This window comes from Suncus etruscus, chromosome 4 (assembly GCF_024139225.1).
Source record: "Suncus etruscus isolate mSunEtr1 chromosome 4, mSunEtr1.pri.cur, whole genome shotgun sequence".
NCBI lineage: Eukaryota > Metazoa > Chordata > Mammalia > Eulipotyphla > Soricidae > Suncus > Suncus etruscus.
This window is the reverse complement of record NC_064851.1, coordinates 151572529-151593378: the sequence shown is the minus strand read 5'-3', so window position 1 is coordinate 151593378 and position 20850 is coordinate 151572529. Positions and strand designations below refer to the sequence as shown.

General features: G+C 39.7%; 1 protein-coding gene and 1 long non-coding RNA gene across 5 annotated transcripts in view; one reads left to right on the top strand and one right to left on the bottom strand.

Annotated features, from left to right (window-relative positions):
- LOC126006498 (uncharacterized) overlaps positions 1-9540 on the bottom strand; it is a 110231-nt gene extending 100691 nt beyond the window's left edge. Inside the window, exon 1 of the long non-coding RNA XR_007494857.1 lies at positions 9508-9540. This is a non-coding gene — a long non-coding RNA (uncharacterized LOC126006498). The remainder of the gene's footprint in view (positions 1-9507) is intronic.
- The window catches only part of SLC20A2 (solute carrier family 20 member 2), a 128232-nt gene that overhangs the window by 90211 nt on the left and 17171 nt on the right, over positions 1-20850 (top strand). For all 4 annotated transcript variants that reach the window (XM_049771828.1, XM_049771829.1, XM_049771826.1 and 1 more), the window contains exons 6-8: positions 5319-5435; positions 17505-17708; positions 19557-20148. In XM_049771828.1, the coding sequence (XP_049627785.1) occupies positions 5319-5435; positions 17505-17708; positions 19557-20148 (913 nt within the window). The remainder of the gene's footprint in view (positions 1-5318; positions 5436-17504; positions 17709-19556; positions 20149-20850) is intronic.

The window sequence follows — 20850 nt, the reverse complement described above, 5'->3', positions numbered from 1 at the left end:
TAAAGGCTATATTGGTTTTATATACTCTAAGAAATAATTGTTATGTGTGAACAAGAGCTATAACAAACTAATGATTTCTGAAAGACTAAAACATTCTATTCCCTTCTTTTCCAAGTCACTTGAGTAGTCTGATCTTTTAAGGATTTGGAATCAGTGAAGAAGCTTGAGGTTTGAACTAAATCACTATTTCTCATATATTTGCTGGCCAAATAAAATGACAGAAGCTTAAGAAGCAAGGCTACTGAGGGAAGGGCTGGAGGAATGGGATCCAACCCCCAGCTTTAGTTCCTGGCAATCTCTTTTGGCCAAGAGAAGTAGAGCAATTTAAGCCATGTCCTACTTTCCCTATCCACAAAGTGAGGAATGGCACTGTGCCTTAACTGCTCTCCTGGGCAGTAACTTCTAACAACAACCCGATATTTTCACAGGAAGACAATTAAATACAAAGTACTTTTGTTGAAATTTTTTTTTTTGTGGTTTTTGGGTCACACCCGGCAGTGCTCAGGGGTTTTTCCTGGCTCCATGCTCAGAAATTGCTCCTGGCAGGCACAGGGGACCATATGGGGCGCCAGGATTCGAACCGATGACCTCCTGCTTGAAAGGCAAACGCCTTACCTCCATGCTATCTCTCCGGCCCCTTGTTGAAATTTTTGTTGCCTATGAGTCGACCTTATATTTTCAGAAGGAAAATATCTGTCCTTAAATTTACACTGAGTCCAGTGCTTTTATATGGGAAATTTTGTACTAAGTCATTGATGAGACTTGATTTTAAATATTTGTACAAGTTAGGGGCCGGAGAGATAGCATGGAGTTTAGGCGTTTGCCTTACATATGGAAGGTCGGTGGTTTGAATCCCGGCATCCCATATGGTCCCCTGAGCCTGCCAGGAACAATTTCTGAGCATAAAGCCAGGCTGCCAGGGGTGATATATATATATATATATATATATATATATATATATATATATATATATATATATATATGTACAAGTTAGATATAACATTAATAACAAGCATTTTTTGCCTGTATACTGACTTTAAGAGTAAATTCTTATATTTTAGATGCTCTGTTACATTCCCAGATTGCCAGAATAATTTGGTATTATTCCAAATCTGTCCTAGCTCATTCTTCTCTCTTTCTTTCTGTCAATGACTACTCCTCTATTTCCCTGCTTTATTTCATTCCTTTTTTTCCCTTGATTTTTTTCACAATTTTTCCCTTTTTTTAAAATTTATTTAAAGGAACTATATCACATAGTTGACACAATTGATTTGATTTTTCCTTTGATTTTTTTTTCTTTTTTTGGTTTTTGGGCCACACCCGGCGGTGCTCAGGGGTTACTCCTGGCTGTCTGCTCAGAAATAGCTCCTGGCAGGCCCGGGGGACCATATGGGACACCGGGATTCGAACCAACCACCTTAGGTCCTGGATCGGCTGCTTGCAAGGCAAACACCGCTGTGCTATCTCTCCGGGCCCATTCCTTTGATTTTTTTAAAAAATATTACTCCTGCTCCATTTCCTCTGAGTTCTATTGATAAGTTCAAACTATAACTTCTTTGTCTGAATAAAAGACCAGAAATTTTTTGTTTGTTGGTTCGGTGATTTTGGTAACACCATCGTGATCAAGGCTTACTCATGGCTCTGTGCTCAGGAATCATTTCTGGCAGTGCTCAGGAGACCATCTGGGGGGATTGAACCAGGTAGACTACATGCAAGGCAAACACCCTCCCCACTCGTACTTTCTAATGAGGTTAGGAAGCTGCAAAGAGATCTATGTCTTCTGGAGTGCCACATGGGTAATGTGGATTTGGAGCACATAAAGTCATCTTTCTTGTAGGCTTTTCCCAGTATGAACAAAAGAAATAGGATGTGAGAGCAAAGGTGTCTCTCATTTAAAAACAGAAAAAGAAGAAAGAAAACAACCTCCCAAAATGTTAGTCTCCTAGCAGGATCCAAAAACCTGCCTTAGATCGAGTTAATAATAAAATAAAGCCAGAAGCAGCACTCAGCAAATGCTTGTAGGTGCGAACAGTGGTCGTTGATGCTAGTTGCTCAGTTTGATGTTGATAAGTAGCAGTTACTAGTCAGTTTGGCAAGAAACAGCTTTGGAATTATCTTTCCTGACATGTATTGGGAGCTGGCACAGAGATATAATGCAGAAGTCAGAAAGCCAGGACCCACAGCTACTGCATAGCAAGGTCAGCCTGGGTCACTTTATGAGCAGCTCCAAGATTCCACTGCCAGGCAGAGAGCAGTTGGAATGGGCACCAGCTTGCATGATATAGCCTCCACTTCTGCTTCACTCGTTCTGTTTGTTTTGTTTTGTTTTGTTTTATGTGTGTGTGATTGCATTTCCCCCCACAGTTTCTAAGTTGCAAACTTAGAACTAAATCGAGTTTCAGTAATATAATGTACAACATGCTTAACCAGTGGACATTTCCCACCAACAATTTTACCCCCACTCCCTCCTGCCCTCTCCCCTGCCTGCATCTCTATGACAGACTCTTTCTCTTTCCCTCCCTCACTTTCTCTCCCTCCCTCTTTTTCTTTCTTTTACTCTCTCTCTTTTTCTCTCTCTCTCCCTTCCTTTTTTTTTCCTTTTAGACATTATGGTTTGAGATATACAATATTGGGGCCGGTGAGGTTGCGCTAGAGGTAAGGTGTCAGCCTTGCAAGCGCTAGCCAAGGAAGGACCTCGGTTCAATCCCCTAGCGTCCCAAGCCCAAGCCAGGGGCAATTTCTGAGTTTCTGAGCACTTAGCCAGGAATAAACCCTGAGCATCAAACTGGTGTGGCCCGAAAAACTAACAACAACAAAAAAGAAATATATAATATTGTGCTCTACAGTCCTGTGTCTCTTTCCCTGTTTTCCTTCTTTATTCATTTTGGTTTTTTGACCACACCAGAAGTACTCAGAACTTATTTCTGCCTCTGTAGTCAGAATCACTCATGGCGGCAGAAGTCAGGGAACTATATGGAGTGTCAGGGAACCAATCCAAGTTGACCTCATGCCAAGCAAGTGCCTTAGTACTGTACTCTCATCCTTTTGGCTCCCATCTTTTTTAAATACAAATTAGATCTTGGGACCCTTTCCTTATGCACACATAGATCTACTGTATTTTTATGGTTTGTACAATAGTTACTTAACACTTCCAACCAAAACAATGCATGCATATTATTGTGTAAGTTTTTACTATTACAAAGAATGTTGTGGTACTCTTTTACATATCTTTGTATACCCTTACAAACCTGTTTAAATTGTATACATGTTAATGAGTGAAATGTGCCTATTGCCACCAAAGATGCATGAAATTCAGTCATATGCTCTGAACACATTCAGTGGTAGGAAATTATAAAGCTATTAAATCATGTACACCTATGTTAACTAATTGTGACTTTCTGTGCATACTGGATCTTAACAAGAAGTTCTTTATGCCATAATTCCATGAATTGACATTTTAAAAAAGAATTTAGTTTAGGATCAATATCCTTTATAAAAAAACTTTAATTTTCAAGATAATTTTACAAATGGCATGTGTATGTGGTCAGTGGCATGTACATTAATGCTGGGGTAATGACTCCTGATAACCAAAAGAGGCAACGTTTAGCAGCACCAGGTTTTGGAACAGCTTTCTATTCCCTGAAGGAAAGGGATGGCTGCTCAGACACTGAATGAAGAAATCTTTTCCCAAGTTACTTCGACCTCTCAGGAATTTAGGGAATTATATGTAAATGCTTATCTTTCCAATTTTGTATCTTACTGATGCCTAATAAGTAAAAGGTTTTAAAATTTACATAAAGAAAATACATCATGTAGTTGGCATAGTTGATCATAATACCTTTGTTTCCAGATAAGTAAAAGCTAAGTTATTGGGAAAAAATAGAAAGAAAAAAATAAAAAGGAAGAGAAGAAAGCGAGAAAAAAAGAGAAAAGTACAGCAGCAAGCACTGCTTGCTTAATGTATCTCCAGTGTAGTCATTTATACAATAGCAAAAGGTTTAGTAAGCTCTTGTTACTAGCTGTCCATTCTGTTACATTGGTGGGTTCCTATAGGGATGACAGCATTAAACAGATGAAGTTGTCCAGAGATTCAAAGCACTATTACTATTACTACAAGTTTTAGGGGTGTATACTTAGCTGCCAGGCCTCCTGGAAGAAGGAAGAAAAAAATACAAAAAGTCCTGATATTGGGGCCAGGTGGTGGTATAAGCGGTAGGGCATTTGCCTTGCACACACTAACCTAGGATGAACTGTGATTCAATCCCCCAGCATCCCATATGGCCCCCCAACCCAGGAGCGATTTTTGAGTGCATAGCCAGGAGTAACCCTTGAGCATCACCGGGTGTGGCTCCCCCCAAAAATGAAGGAAAAAAAAGCCCTGGTATTATCAGCCCCAAAACCAATATATTTAAAGTTTGGTCAGATTGATGTCCTCAGAAGGACTCATAGAGGGTCAGTGATGAGGTAGGGCCATCAGGAAAATGGTGTTTCTGGGTGATGGAGGCAGCAGATGTGGCTTGGGCAGGGCAGGGGCTTGGTCTACCCTCTCCTTCTGAGATGGCCAGCTTTCTGTTGCATGAGCTGGTATATCCATGATCTTTCACAGCTCAGTTTACATCTCCTTAAAGAAAAGAGTGAGTTCATGGAACTGGTTAGTTCAAACATGGCAATTGCATTTGTGGGCATGGTTAAAGCTGCCAGGCTTCCTGGAAAAAGGAAGATAGTAGGAGAGGGTACCAGCACTTGCTCCAAAAAGCTCTGTTGGTATAAGCCCCAAAAAACCAGCATACCTAAAATTTGGTCAGATTGGTGTCCCCAGAGGGAATTGTAGAAGGCCAGTGATGAAGGAGCTCCTTCTGGATGATGGAGGCTGCCCAAGCGAGTAAAAGTTTAATAATTACCTTCCTCATCAGTTCCACTATATATTTAAAAGGTATAGTGAATGTAATACACATGGCTTTCTCTCCCAATATATAGAAACCATCTTGAGGGTTAACAGTCTTTTCTTAAGCTTTATTGATTGATTGATTGATTGATTAACACCCATCAGCACTCAGGGGTTACTCCTGGATCTTTGCTCAGAAATCACTTCCCGCCAGGCTGGGGGACCATATAGGATGCAGGGAATTGAACCGGGTCCCTCCTGGGATGGCCGCATGCAAGGCAAACAACCTATTGCCATGCTATCTCTCCAGCCCTGAGGGTTAACTGTCTTATTAAATATAAAATCCCATTGATTAGTTTTAGGTTTGGAGAATGGGGATTATGTTGCTCTGAGCTTATGCAAAGGATAATACTGCTGCCATTTTTGTTCACAGTACTGGGCCTGGTTCTTCCTGTGTGGGCAATAGCTCTCATCTCCTTCGGAGTGGCACTACTATTTGCCATTTTTGTGTGGCTTTTTGTATGTCCATGGATGCGGAGAAAAATAACAGGTAAGGATGGATATTTTGCCTTCTAATTCACAAATATACTCCTGGTTCCTGAGGCTTCATCTATCACTCATAATTATCATTACCTCTAATGGAGCAGAGATACTTATACACTTTACACTGATATGCAACCAGACATTATTTTTAATTGGGCCACACCCAAAAGTGCTCAGGGGTTACTCCTAGGACTGAGCTCGGGGTCATTCCTAGCAGTGCTCAAGGGATCATATGGGATGCTGGGGATCGAACCCAGGTCTGGCATATGCAAACACTGTACTGCTGTACCCTGCACCCAGTTCTTGTCTCTAGCTTTTCTACTATTCAACTTCAAAAAAATTTTTTAAATTGTGACCTGCTGAACAGTGGGATAACTAGAAGTTAATTATGCAGTTAAGCTCCACCTGAAAAAACATTGGTCTTGGAGAAATGAAAATTGATACTACAACAAGAAAACACTTAATACTTGACATAGTGATTTAAAGTAAACATATTCCCTCCCCCAAAAAAGTATTTGCATTTCCAAATGTTGACTAAAAATTGTCCATTCTTGGTAAAATATACAGTGATACAACCACTTTGGAAATTAATATAGTAGTTTCCAATAAAGTATACATTTACTATAAAGGCAGATAATTCCATTCTGAGATATTTATCTAAAAGAAATGGAAATATATATTCATTAAAATAGTTGTGTGTAAAATTATTTCTTCTTCCTTTTTTTTTTTTTTTTTTGGTTTTTGGGATACACCCGTCGGCCCTCAGGGGTTACTTCTGGCTATGCGCTCAGAAATCGCTCCTGGCAGGCACAAGGGAACCATATGGGATGCCGAGATTCGAACCACTGTTAATACTGGGTCGGCTGTTTGTAAGACTAACGCCCTATCACTATGCTATCTCTTCAATCCCAAATTATTTCTTCTTAATAGCCCAAAACTGCAAGCCAACTCTTTATTAACAGATGAGTGAATAATTAAATTGTAGTTTATAATACAACAGAAAATACTTAGCAATAAGGAAATTGAACTAAGTGCAAAAACTATCAACATCGTAGTACATTCATTGACATGTTGAATAAAATAAATCAGATGCGAAAGACTACATACTTCCCAAATAAAGAAAATTTATAGTGATAGAAATCAGTGATTGCTAGGACTGGTAGAGAGTAGTGAAAGATTAAGAGCAGTCAAGCAAGATGGAATTTTTTTAGGGAGGTAGAAGTGTATTCTGTTAAAATTAGAGAGTGATTAAAGGGTAAACCAACTTGTATGGGTCATCTACATACACATTTAAAAATTTCTCAGGTTTGGGGACAGAGAGATAACTGAAAGAACCAAGTGCATGTTTTGCTTTCAAGATGGCAAGGTCACCTGAGCACAGTCAGAGAGACCCCCAGGCACAGATCCAGGAATATACCCTAGACTCTAAGAACTCCCAGATGTGGCCCCAAACTAAGTAATAAACAAAAAACTAAAAATAAATATATTTTTTATCATGTGTTAACTGCACAAAGTGAATGTGATTGAAAAAGTTGCTGGACCTATTTTCTGATCAATAGCAACACAATTGAATTTCAAACTTTGAGGTCACGTGCTATTAGAGAACTCTCAAAAGAAAAATAAAATTTTCTTTTGACCTGTGACTATACCTTACAGTCATATTTTATACAGTCATAGCTGAATTTCAAATGCCTTATTTTAAAGAAGATAAAAATAAATGAGGAAACATATGCTTACACATTGGAATGCTCAATATAAGCAGTCAGTTCTTCTCAAGTTATCTGTAGCTTTACCTCAGCAGAATATTTTTGTAGACTAGATAAGCTCTTTCTAATTTTTCTGTGGAAAGTCATAGGAATTAGGATAGCCAAAGCAATTTTGAAAAACAAAGTTGGAGGATTAATAATGCTGGACTTTAAGAGTTACTAGAAACTGTTGTAATATTGTAGTTTGTGAAAGGATAAATATATCTGTAAATAGTTAATAGAACAGAATGGCATCCAGAAATCCATACAAATATGGCAAATTGATTTTCATCAGACCAAGGTGGCAATTTAGTAAAGAAAGAATAATCTTTATAGCAAATACCTTCCAAACAACGCCCCCTCCACACACACATATTTGCAGTAAAGGGACATTGACCAGCAATGTGGCTATTGGTAGAACACCCCTCATAGGCAGAAAGACCATGAGTTTGATCCCTAGGGTCACCCCATGTTACTCCAGCATAGGAACAATAACAACAACATCAAAAGTAAGGAGAGGGGAAATAAAGTAAAAGAAATAAATATTTGTGGACCTGGAGAGATAACACAGCGGCATTTGCCTTGCAAGCAGCCGATCCAGGACCAAAGGTGGTTGGTTCGAATCCCGGTGTCCCATATGGTCCCCCGTGCCTGCCAGGAGCTATTTCTGAGCACACAGCCAGGAGTAACCCCTGAGCACCACTGGGTATGGCCCAAAAACCAAAATTAAATAAATAAATAAATAAATGAAATAAATATTTGTTAACACATATATATATAAATATAAAAAGTATTATGTGAATAAAAGAAACCAAAGTCGAAAATGACACATTTTATAGTTCCATTGATGACATTCTCAGATAGATAAACTATAGAGACAGAGGACAGATAGAGATTAAGGGTTAGGGCTGAGAAGAGTGTCAGACTTCAAAGGGAGTACTGACAAGTGATGAAACCCTGTGTGTCTGACTGTGCTGGCATTATAGACTTATGTGGGAATAAAGGTTGCATAAGCATAGATTCTATTTACTATATGTAAATTTTAAAACTATTTTAAATATATACACTTTTACAAATTTATGTCATAAAGATCTTAAATCTATCAATTAGCACACATGAGAAAAATTTACATTAAGCAATTTAAAACCGAGTAATGATTTTAAATCTATATTAAACCATGAATAATGTTTAAGCTCACATTAATCATCATGAGGGGCACTTCATGGTTCTCAGAGGCTTCTGGCAACCGGGGCTACATTCCATTCCTTTCGAGAATCCTTCAAACCTACTGCTTGTCTTAACTTAATCCCATCACAATTGTATACTATACTTTGATTTGTATACTATACTTTGAATTGTATACTATGCTTTGATTTGACAAGTCTTTTCCTAATAGCTGAATCCTAATGTCAGATGAACCTAAAAACTTTCCTTTCTGTCTTATCATATACTATAATGTCATATCAAAATCCTACTGAACATTCTGGCTTTTCTGGAGATGTTTTTGTCTATGCCATGTGTTTTTAAATTTCAATAATTGTTTTGTTCTGTTATGTAAAGTATAGACTAGTGATCAGGACATGAATAGTAGAATTAAATAACTCACCTTACCAACTTTGTGATCCTAGGCAAATTATTTAATCTCTTGTACCTCTGTTTACTTATTAATAGAACAGAAAATAATACTTGTCTTATCTGAATATTAACAATTTTGAGGGACTTGGGGGCTGTACCTGGCAATACTCAGGGTTTACTCTCAGCTTCTGCTTAGGGATCACTTCTGACAGGGTTTGAGGGATCATGTGGGGTATTGGGAGTCAAACCCAAGTATGGTAAATCAAATATACTGTTTCTCGGGCACCAGTATTAACATTTTTTAATTATTATTTTTATAATACTTTTGTAGTATTTTTGCATCAGTAACTTGACATCAGATATGCATATAATTATTGCTTCCTGTACTATGTAACAGAAATTCAGTTATAATATATGCCTGAATATCTTCCTGTCTAGGGATATAGAGAGAAATGATAGAGATAATGTATATATTTGAATCAAGCAAAAGATTTGAGAATGTATTTATTTTAGTTTTGTAGGTAAGAGCTTAAAACTTTCCTCAGGAAAATTTACAAGCAACAAAATCACTAAATCTGCAATACCACCGATAGTACTTGATTTAAAAGAATGCTATGAGTTTTGGATGAAAGAGATATTACAAGGGCCAGAGAGATAGTACAACAGGTAAGGTGCTTGCCTTGCACATGGCTAACCAAGATTTGATTTCATTTGGTCCCCTGGCATAACCCCTGAACACAGCCAGGTGTGTCCCAAAACAAATTAAAAAACAAACAAACAAACAAAAAAAAAACGAAAACAGCCTTTTCTCTCTGTCCAACGAGAGATTCATACAACGTTGTTCTAGTTCCTGTCATAACTTAAAGGAAAATTTCACAATGTCTGGACCCCACGATGTCCTCAAATTCCTTGCCGCAACACCCACTTAGGTGGCACTAACTTGAACTTCCAGATGGAACAACCTACAAAAGAAAAAGTGATGACATCTACATCATAAATTTGAAGAGAACTGGAGAAGCTTCTGCTGGCAGCAATTTGCCACATTGAAAACTCATCTAATTGGCGTGGATGCAGGGAGAAAAGAACTCTGGTTCACTGCTGGTAAAAATGCCATCTAGTCCATCCTTTCTGGCAAACAAAATATGGAGATTCCTCAAAAAGCTGGAAATTGGAATTCCCATAGCATTCAGCAATACCTTCTAGGGATATACCCTAAGAACATAAAAATCACAATACAAAAATGCCCTATGCACACTTATGTTCATTGCAGCATTATTTACAATAGCCAGAATCTGGAAACAACCCAGGTACCCAACAACAGATGAGTGACTAAAGAAACTATGGCATATTTACAAATAGAAGACTATGCAGCTGTTAGGAAAAATGAAGTCATAAAATTTGCCTATACATGAATGGACATGCAGACTCTTATGCTGAGTGAAATGAGCCAGAGGAAAAGGGATAGAGATAGAATAGTCTCACTCATCTTTGAGATGTAAGAAAAATAAAAGACAGTATGGCAATAATATCCAGAGACAATAGAGATGAACGCCAGAAGGACCGGCTCATGACATGAAGCTTCTGCAAAGAGCTGTAAGTGCAGTTAGAGCACTAACCACAATGACAACTAGCATGACAATGATAGTAAGGCAGAGAGGCAGAATGCCTAAAAGAAAGGCAGGGGTTGGAGTGGGTGAGGGAAATGGGGGACATTGGTGAAGGGTGTTGTACATTCTATGACTGAAAACCCAAGTATAAACATTTTTGTAACCACAATGTTAAAAGAAAGAAAGAAAAAAGAAAGCCCAACTGATGTCAGTGTTATTTCATCCAGGAATACTAGCTAGAGAGCTGTGCTGAAGTTTGCTGCTGCCACTGGTGCCACTTCTGTTGCTGGCCACTTTACTCCTGTATTTTCACTAACCAGATGCCGAAACTTTGGGTGGTTACTGATCCCAGGGGCATCTTACGTTAACTTTCCGTGTAACACGGACTCTGCTCTGTGGACATTGCCATCCCTTGCGACAAAGGATGACCCACTCCATATGTCTCGTGGTGGATGCTGGCCTGGGAAGTTCTGCGATTGCAAGGCACCATCTCTCGTGAACACTCATGGGAGGTCATACCTTATGTCTACTTCTACAGAAATCCTGAGGAAATTGAAAAGGAAGAGCTGAAAAGGCTGTGACCAAGGAGGAATTCCAGGGTGAACAGACTGCTGATTCACTGAATTCACTGCTACTCGTCCTGAAGTTGCAGACTGGCCTGAAGTGGTGCAGGTGCCCTCTGTGCCGATTCAGCACAAATCCCTACTGGGCATCCAAGCCCACACAATCTCAGACCACAGATACTGATTTGATTATGAGCCTTTGACCAACTTGTACTTACTCAGATCACAGCCCTGGCTCTCAAATAGCACTAGAAATAATGAAGAACTTGAGAGATTTACTCCTGTTTTTAGATGAAGACAAAAACTTAAGACGATTTCTTAATATATCAGAACTTTCTAAGCTTCCTGAGGAAGATTTCCAAACAACAATCCTGTTAATATTCTATCAACATAAAGAAATCCTATCAAAAATCTATCACTATAAAGAAATAAGTAGAAGAAGCCATCAATAAGCTCAGAGAAAGTATGAAATAAAGTCTAAACTGAGTAGTTGAATGAGCTACAAACTACAATAGCTGAGCTGAAAAATAGCAGGACTCGATAGTAGAATGGAAGAAACTAAAAATCAAATCAGTGACCTTCAAATAAATGAAGTCAGAATAGAAGAGGAAATGACTTTTAAATGAAGAAAATCTAAACTATTTAAGGGTTACAATAAGAAGAGAGAATAAGAATTTTGGCTAAATAAATAATATCCAAAAATTTCCCCTAAAAAAGGAAATCCTATACCCTCATTCTGGAAGCCCAAAACGTCCCAAAATAAAACCAGAGAAGAACTCCAAAAACATTATAATTAAATGGTAAAAAAAAAAATTTTTTTAATGGACTCTAAAAGCAGCAAGAGCTTCACATATAAAGAATGTATATATTGGGGCCGAAGAGTTAGCACAGCCGTGCTTGCCTTGCAAGCAGCCCATCCAGGACCAAAGGTGGTTGAATCCCGGCATCCCATATGGTTCCCCCGTGCCTGCCAGGAGCTATTTCTGAGCAGATAGCCAGGAGTAACCCCTGAGCACTGCCGTGTGGCCCAAAAAAAAAAAAAAAGAATGTATACAGGGGCCAGAGTTATAGCGGTAGGGCGTTTGCCTTACATGCGGCTGATCTAGGATGGACCTTGCTTCTATCCCCTGGTGTCCCTGAGCTGGGAGCAATTTCTGAGTGCATAGCCAGGAGTAACCCCTGAGGGTCACAGGGTGTGGCTCAATAAGAAAAAAAAAAGTATATATTCACATATAATACAATTCAAAGAGTCATATATAACAGAATCTCCATAAAACTCACATTACATTTCCAAAATTAAATTCTATAGGCCAAAAATGAAATGATATTTATAACCAGAATCTTAAATGAAAAAACCTTTAATCAAGAATCCTCTAATGAGGGGCCGAAATGGTGGCACAAGTGGTAGGTCATTTGCCTTGCACACGGCTAACCTAGGATGGACCGCAGTTCATTCCCCTGGCATCCCATATGTTCCCCCAAGCCAGGAGTGAATTCTGAGCACATAGCCAGGAGTAACCCCTGAGCGTCACCGGTGTGGCCCAAAAAGCAAAAAAAAAAAAAAAAAAAAAAAAAGGAATCCTCTAACCCACCAGGTCATTATTTATAACTGAAGGAATGATGAAAACTTTTCAGAAAATAATAGCTAAAGATATTCTGGCTTCTAAATCATCACTGTAAAAAATATTAGTGGTGGGGCCGGAGAGATAGCATGGAGGTAAGCGTTTGCCTTTCATGCAGAAGGTCATTGGTTCAAATCCCCACGTCCCATATGGTCCCCCGTGCCTATCAGGAGCAATTTCTGAGCATGGAGCCAGGAGTAACCCCTGAGCACTGCTGGGTGTGACCCAAAAACCGCACACACACAAAAAAAATGAGCTTTATATATAAACTACATAGGGCATAAAATAAAAATAATTTGAAGAGGGCTGGAACAATGGGACAGCAGGAACAACATATGTCTTGCACAGAGCCAAGGCAGATTTGATCCCTGGTATCCTGTATGGTTCCCTGAGCATTATAGAGAGTAATTCCTGAGCACAGACCCAGGGGCAACAACTGAACAACATGGGACAACCAGAGACATGAAAGGAAAACTTAAGTAATAAAGAAGACAGACTTTAAATATTACCCAAAGCCCTTGGCAAATTTTAAACTCTTTTTAAGACAAAGATAGCCATACTTATATCAGCCCAAATAGGGATCAAACTAAAGAAAGATGTAAGAGATAAGGATAAACATTTGTACTAAGGATTCAATACATCAAGAGGACTTTCATCTTATCAATAATAGGTACCAAATGGAGAGGTAGCAAGGTCCTTAAAACTAAAGTAGATCTAAGAAGATACAATGATGACAATACTAGTAAGTTACTTTAACATACCATTCTCATAATTGAATCATGTAGGCAGAAAATCAGAAAGAAGGGGGCCAGAGTGCTAGTACAGCAGGTAGGGTGCTGGCCTTGTATACAGGCAACCGAGGTTCAATCTATGACATCCTTTATGTTCCCCTGAACGCTGTTAGGTGTATGACCTAAGTGCAGAGCCAGGAGTAATTCCTGAGCATCACCATGTGTGACCCAAAAACTTATTTAAAAAATCACAAAGGAAACAATAACCCTCAAAAGGAATTGTAGGATCATCTGGTTTCAGTAGACAGAAACAGGACTATTCTCTACTCCCCACTGCACACAGAACATTCTCTGGAACGAAAACATGCTGGGAAACAAAACAAGTGTCCATAAAATCATGAAAATAGAAATGATAATCAAGTTTCTTTTCAGAATACAAAGCTAAGAAGATAGAAGTTAGCCATTAAAAAAATAAAACCCAGGAAAAACTTAAATATTTGGAGATAAAACATCATTCTAAATGACTATAGGTTCAAAAAAGAAATCAAAGAAGATTCATGAATACAAGAATGAAAATATAAGTTATCAGAATTTGTAACAAAAAAAAGATCAATACTAAGAGGGAAGTCCATACCAACAGAGAATACATCAAGAATCAAGACAAAGCTCAAATACATAATCATCTTAAGTATCTGAAGAAACTAGGCAAGGATAACAAATGAAACCCAAAGGTAAGTGGAAGGAAGGAAATAATAAAAAATTAGAGTGGAGATAAATGATCCAGCAGTTTGGAGAAAATGATACAGAACTTAAGAAAGCAGGAGGAAAAATTAGAAAAAGCAAGAGCTAGTTATTCAAAAGAATAAACAGAATTGACAAACCCTTGGGTAGGCTCATAAAGATCAAAAGATTGATAAATCAAAAAATAAATAAAAGGGGGAAAGTTACAACTTAAACCTCAGAAATACAAACGAGAGGCCAGATATAATTCAACATAGAGCACAGAACTTGTATTTGAAAAGATAATTAAAATTAGTATACAAGACATTACTTTGAACATCTTTATGCCACTAAGACCGAGAATCTAGAATAAAGTGATTGATTTTCAGAATCATACTACCTCCCAAGAGTGTGTTAGGAAAAAATAGACAACCTGAACTAGGGAACAACTAATAAGGAAATTGAAACAGCACAAAAAACTCCTATATCAGGGCCAGAGAGATAGCATGGAGGTAAGACGTTTGCCTTTCATGCAGAAGATCATTGGTTCAAATACTGGCATCCCATATGGAGCGATTTCTGAGCATGGAGCCAGGAGTAACCCCAGAGTACTGCCGGGTGTGACCCAAAAAACAAAACAACAACAACAACAAAAAAACTCCTATACCAGCACAGCAAGGCTCAAGCAGCACTAAATCCTAGTGTGCTGGCACTGAAACACTAACCAACTTGGGCAAAAATTTCTGGGAAAGACCCTGAAGTCCTCTGAATATCACTTTGGAAGCTCACCGTGCAAAAATCATCAAATATTACTTCATCAAAAAAATTGGAAATAGGGCCCGGAGAGATAGCACAGCGGCGTTTGCCTTGCAAGCAGCCGATCCAGGACCAAAGGTGGTTGGTTCGAATCCCGGTGTCCCATATGGTCCCCCGTGCCTGCCAGGAGCTATTTCTGAGCAGACAGCCAGGAGTAACCCCTGAGCACTGCCGGGTGTGGCCCAAAAACCAAAAAAAAAAAAAAAAAAAAAAATTGGAAATAAATAGTATAATCAAAATTTTAATAAATTTTGTGATTTAAATAAGCTTCTTGTTTATATAATATAGCTGTGTGTTAGAATAATAATAATGTCATTTTTCTCAAGATCAGAGAAACCTAATGCTTAAAAGGTTTTCTATAAAACCTTTAAGTACAATAATGATGACTCTTTGGAAAACTATTGGTAAATGCTATTTATTAAAAACTCAAAACATGATTTACAGAATTACTACTTCCCCCAAAATAATCTAGTGGTATTATTTCACTACCTTCAAAATAAAATTCTAAATTAAGCATCTTGAGTGATTAAAAAAAAACAACTCCTATACCAAAGCTCAAGTCTAAATGTGTTTACTAGTGATTTCTACCAAGCTCAAGTAGAATCTATTTCTAATCCTCCTTGTCAAGAAATTTTTTCTAACCATTTCTAAGAAACCAACATTACACAAATGCCAAAAGCAAACAGAAGTACTTCTAATATAGAAAATAACAGACCATTCTCTTTGAGTAAACATATCCAATAATACGTGAGAGGATCAGATACCATGCTTGAGTGGGTATTCAAAATCAAGGAATGGTTCGATACATATAAACCAATCAATGTGTTCTATCTCATCAACAGTAAGAAAAATAAAATCTTATGATCAAATCAATAGAGAAAGGTTTTGTTTTGTTTTGTTTTGGTGGGGTCACACCTGGCAGCGCTCAGGGGTTACTCCTGGCAGGCCCAGGGAACCATATGGGATGCCAGGATTCGAACCACCGTCCTTCTGCATGCAAGGCAAATGCCTTACGTCCATGCTATCTCTCCAGCACTGAGGTTTTGTTTTTGTTTTGTTTTGTTTTTGTCTTGTTTTATTTTTTTTTTTTTTTTTTTTTTTTTGGTTTTTGGGCCACACCCGGTGACGCTCAGGGGTTACTCCTGGCTATGCGCTCAGAAGTCGCTCCTGGCTTGGGGGACCATATGGGACGCCGGGGGATCGAACCGCGGTCCGTCTCCTAGGCTAGCGCAGGTAAGGCAGGCACCTTACCTCGAGCGCCACCGCCCGGCCCCGTCTTGTTTTATTTTTGGAGGGCCATCCCCAGCAGTTTTTATGGATTACTCCTGATTCTCAGAGGTCACTCCTGGCAAGGCTCAGGAATCCATTTAGGGATCTGAGGCTCGAATGTGGGTTGGCCATATGCAAAGCAAGAACCTTAATTGCTATACTATCCTTCCATTCCTCCCTCATCAGAAACAAAAGTTTTGGCAAGATTTCACAACCACGTAAGATTTTAAAAAGCTTAGTAGAGGGAATGGAGAGATAGCATAGAGGTAGGGCATTTGCCTTGCTTGCGGCTGACCTAGGATGGACCATGCTTTGATCCCCTGGAGTCCCATATGGTGCCCCAAGCCAGGAGCGATTTCTGAGCACATAGCCAGGAGTAACCCCTGAGCATCACTGGATGTAGCCCAAAAAAATGAAATAAAGGAAGAGAGGGGCCAGGAAGGTGGCACTAGAGGTAAGGTGTCTGCCTTGCAAGCGCTAGCGTAGGACGGACCACGGTTTGATCCCCCGGCGTCCCATATGGTCCCCCCAAGCCAGAGGCGATTTCTGAACGCATAGCCAGGAGTAACCCCTGAGCGTCAAACGGGTATGGCCCAAAAACCAAGAGAGAGAGAGAGAGAGAGAGAGAGAGAGAGAGAGAGAGAGAGAGAGAGAGAGAGAGAGAGAAAGGAAGGAAGGGAGGGAGAGAAGGGAGGGAGGGAGGGAGGGAGGGAGGGAGGAAGGAAGGAAGGAAGGAAGGAAGGAAGGAAGGAAGGAAGGAAGGAAGGAAGGAAGGAAGGAAGGAAGGAAGGAAGGAAGGAAGGAAGGAAGGAAGGAAGGAAGGAAAGGAAAGGAAGGAAAGGAAGAAGGAAAGAAAAAGAGAGAAAGAAGAAGCAACACAAGGTAATGGGTAGTGTTCAGTAAAAACAAACCTTTGGACTTTGACAACAGAACTGAGGTTACAAAGACAGAAAAAAGGGAATAGTACAGAGGGGAGGAAGACTTAGATCAGAAAGGACAAAAGATAGAGGTGGAGGATTTTGGAAACTTCAGTGGTGAAGATGCAGTAACAGTTCATGAAAAACTATTATAAGCTAAAATAGCATAATAACAATGTTTAATCCATAAAAATTGTTATAAATTTATGTTAATTTTCTAATAAATCATCTTTAACATAGGTTGGTCTATATGGTGGTAGAATTAAAGAAAATTTTCTCTGGGGGGAACTTTGGAGATCAGATTTAACCCTATTTTTTTGTGGATAAGACTTGGGCCAGTTTTTTTGTTTTGTTTTGTTTTTGTCATTAGCCAAGTTTCCTAAATCATTCGTTGAATTTTCCACTTTATCTATTTAACCTCACTCTAACTTATAAGAACTCTTGTATAAAGATAAATGTTCATTTTTGCGTGTATTGTTGCAAAATTCATTTATGTTTATATTTTTTCCAGGTAAATTACAAAAGAAAAGTGCATTATCAAGAGTCTCTGATGAAAGCCTCAGTAAAGTCCAGGACAGAGACTCACCAGTATTCAAAGAGCTCCCAGGTGCCAAGGAGAGCGATGACAGCACAGTCCCTCTCACTGGGTCAGCCGGGGAGACATCAGTGCCCTCAGAAGGCACATCTGCAGGAAACCACCCCCGGGCCTCCTACGGTGAGTCTGCATGGCTTGCTTGAGTCTACATGGTGGCAGAGGGGTCCCTAAACAGAATTGGGAAGAGTATAACCATCCAGGCCTTTTTGTATCTGGGGGGTAGGGTGATTAGATTTTTTTAATTTAATTTTTATTTTGATCATAGTGGCTTACATATTGTTGACAATAATATTTTAGGTACATATATAAAATCAGGGGGGATTTCCATCACCAATTTGTCCTCCCTACACCTCCGTTTTTGTCCTACCTCCCATATGCTCTTCCCTCACCCCTAGGGCTGCCAGAATATGTTGTTCCCTCTGTATCTAGCCTAATACTTAGTAGTCTTGCACCTGTTTGGTCCTGTTGCCTCCCTTATTTCCCCCTCTAACTGGGGGGCAGGACTAGCTAGTTCAAGTTACGTGGTTTTGTTTGAAGAAGGGAATAGTAGTAAACTGGGGTAAAGGTCTAATATGCAGAAAATAAGCGGAATTCTTCTAGAGGGTCTCATCCTCAGTTAGAGAGACGAAGGAGAAAAAGGTGAAACACTCCACCAGTACAAAAAGAAGTGTCAAATATCCAGTGAGGCCAAGTTAATTCCTTTTGGAATAACCCCAATATTTACTGTGCCAGGGCAGGAGGGAAAGAAACAAAACACAAAATATTGTTTATCTTTTTATATATATTATTTTTATCTTCATTTATTATCATTATTATTACATTTACCTATCTATTTTGGGGGTGATTAGATTTTTAATGAGTCGAAACTGCTTGCCTCGTCTGTTAGTTTCAAGAAAATCTGAAGCTAAAAGGCCAAAGAAGGGGCGCTAGAGGTAAGGTGTCAGCCTTGCAAGCGCTAGCCAAGGAAGGACCGCGGTTCGATCCCCCAGAGTCCCATATGGTCCCCCCAAGCCAGGGGCAATTTCTGAGCACTTAGCCAGGAGTAACCCCTGAGCATCTAATGGGTGTGGCCCAGAAAAAAAAAAAAGGCCGAAGAAGATCATTTAGATTTTTTCGGATGTTTTTCATAATAGTCTTAGTGAATGGTGCATGGGTTGTCACCTGTGAGGACAGCTCCTATGTGCCTTTTATGTTGGCACTTATCTGGCTGCTTCTCCTGCTCCCTAAGAATACAAGCCTCATGTAGTATGCAAAGAAAAACTTAAAATTGGAACTCAGGAGACATTCTGCTGGAGAACTGTGAAGACTTCAGAAAACATGCAAATCATATAGTAGCATCTCTTTGTAGATAATGTTTGCAGGCAGTAGAGGGAAGCATCAACCCTTGCCCTATTTGTTTGGTAAATCCTGACCCAATCTCCCTGCAGGGTGAATCTTACACCTACTTACTGAGGCATGGTCTTGAAATTGGCCCACAAAAAGCACATTAATTTAGCATCAATAATCTGACAAACCATACCCTAACAAGCACAAGCAGCCTTTTAAGGAGCATATAGAATATCTGCCTCATTGTAAATTGGGTTCCGCCTGTCACTTTTCACACTTTCTTAACTTCTTAATAGGTTACTAGAAATGGAAAGAGTGTTTAGTAATTTCTGGAAGGCATTTTTATAGAGAACTACTTAAATCACATTATGTTTAAAAGATCAATTATTGGTTTTACCCTTTTATTGTTTGTATCCACATTTCCTTTTTTTTTTTTTTTTTTTTAATCTTAGCCATATCACAGACCCTTAGTGTGCATTTAGGAAACAATACATGTGGGGGAAATAGTAGCCCTGAAGCCAATCTCTGGAGATAACCACAGGAAATAGGGAGGCCATTCCTTGCACACTTGTGATTTTTTTTTTTTTTTTTTTTGGCAATTTAGAAGACTAGGAAATAAAGCTTGATTTTAACCCCTTTCAGGAAGGGCTCTCTCCATGACTCACGGCTCCATAAAATCGCCCATTTCCAACGGCACATTTGGCTTTGACAGTCAGACACGGAGCGACGCACATGTATATCATACTGTCCACAAAGACTCAGGGCTCTACAAAGATTTGCTGCACAAAATCCACACTGACAGGGGCCCAGAGGAGCGGCCTGGCCCTGAGAACAACTACCGGCTCCTGCGGCGCAACAATAGCTATACCTGCTACACAGCGGCCATCTGTGGGCTTCCCATGCACGGGGCCTTCAAGGCTGCGGACTCATCATCAGCTCCAGAGGACAGTGAGAAGCTGGTGGGTGACACTGTGTCTTATTCTAAAAAGAGACTTCGCTATGATAGCTACTCCAGCTACTGCAACGCAGTAGCTGAAGCAGAGATCGAGGCTGAAGAGGGAGGTGTCGAGATGAAGCTGGCATCTGAGCTCCCAAACCCTGAACAGCCACGAGAGGACCCCACAGAAGAGGAAAAGGAGGAGAAAGACACTGCGGAAGTCCACCTTCTGTTCCATTTTCTACAAGTTCTGACAGCCTGTTTTGGATCCTTTGCTCATGGAGGCAATGATGTGAGGTAAATATGTTCATTCATTCAAAAAGTACACGTGGAGGGTCTGCTTGTGCCAGGCCCTGCAAATGCAAATAAATCCCAGTCATCAATTTGGGGGATGGGGTGGGCAGTGGGTTCAAACAGGAAAGGAAAGAACAATTAGTGTGCATGGTGTGCCAGCCAGTGACAGAGATGAGGAAAGACAATCTAGTAGAAAGAAAGGGGCTGGATATCCTGGGGTGCTGAGCTAGTTAGGCAGCTGGCTAAGTGAGAACACAGGGAGTAGAGATCCTCTCCAAGGAACATTCCCAGAAGATGGAGAGGAAAGTGGTCCAGAGAGGTAGAACAGTAGGTAAAGATGCCTTGAATGCAACTGATCTTGATTTTCACTGTTAAACCTTTGGTTTGTTTTTTTGTTTTGTTTTGTTTTTGGGTCACAACCAGCAGCGCTCAGGGGTTACTCCTGGCTCTACGCTCAGAAATCACTCCTGGCAGGCTCGGGGGACCATATGGGATGCCGGAATTCGAACCACTGTCCTGCGTGCAAGGCAAACACCCTATACCTCCATGCTGTCTCTCCAGCCCCACCCTTTGTTTTTGTTTTTAATTTATGCAAGGCTCATGTTTCTGTCCAAATCAGAATAGCATGCTGTTGTTAGATTTTTGTATCATCTGGTCTATGACTGTCCATTTTATGGTGTTAAGTTTCCATGCACTAATGTCTAT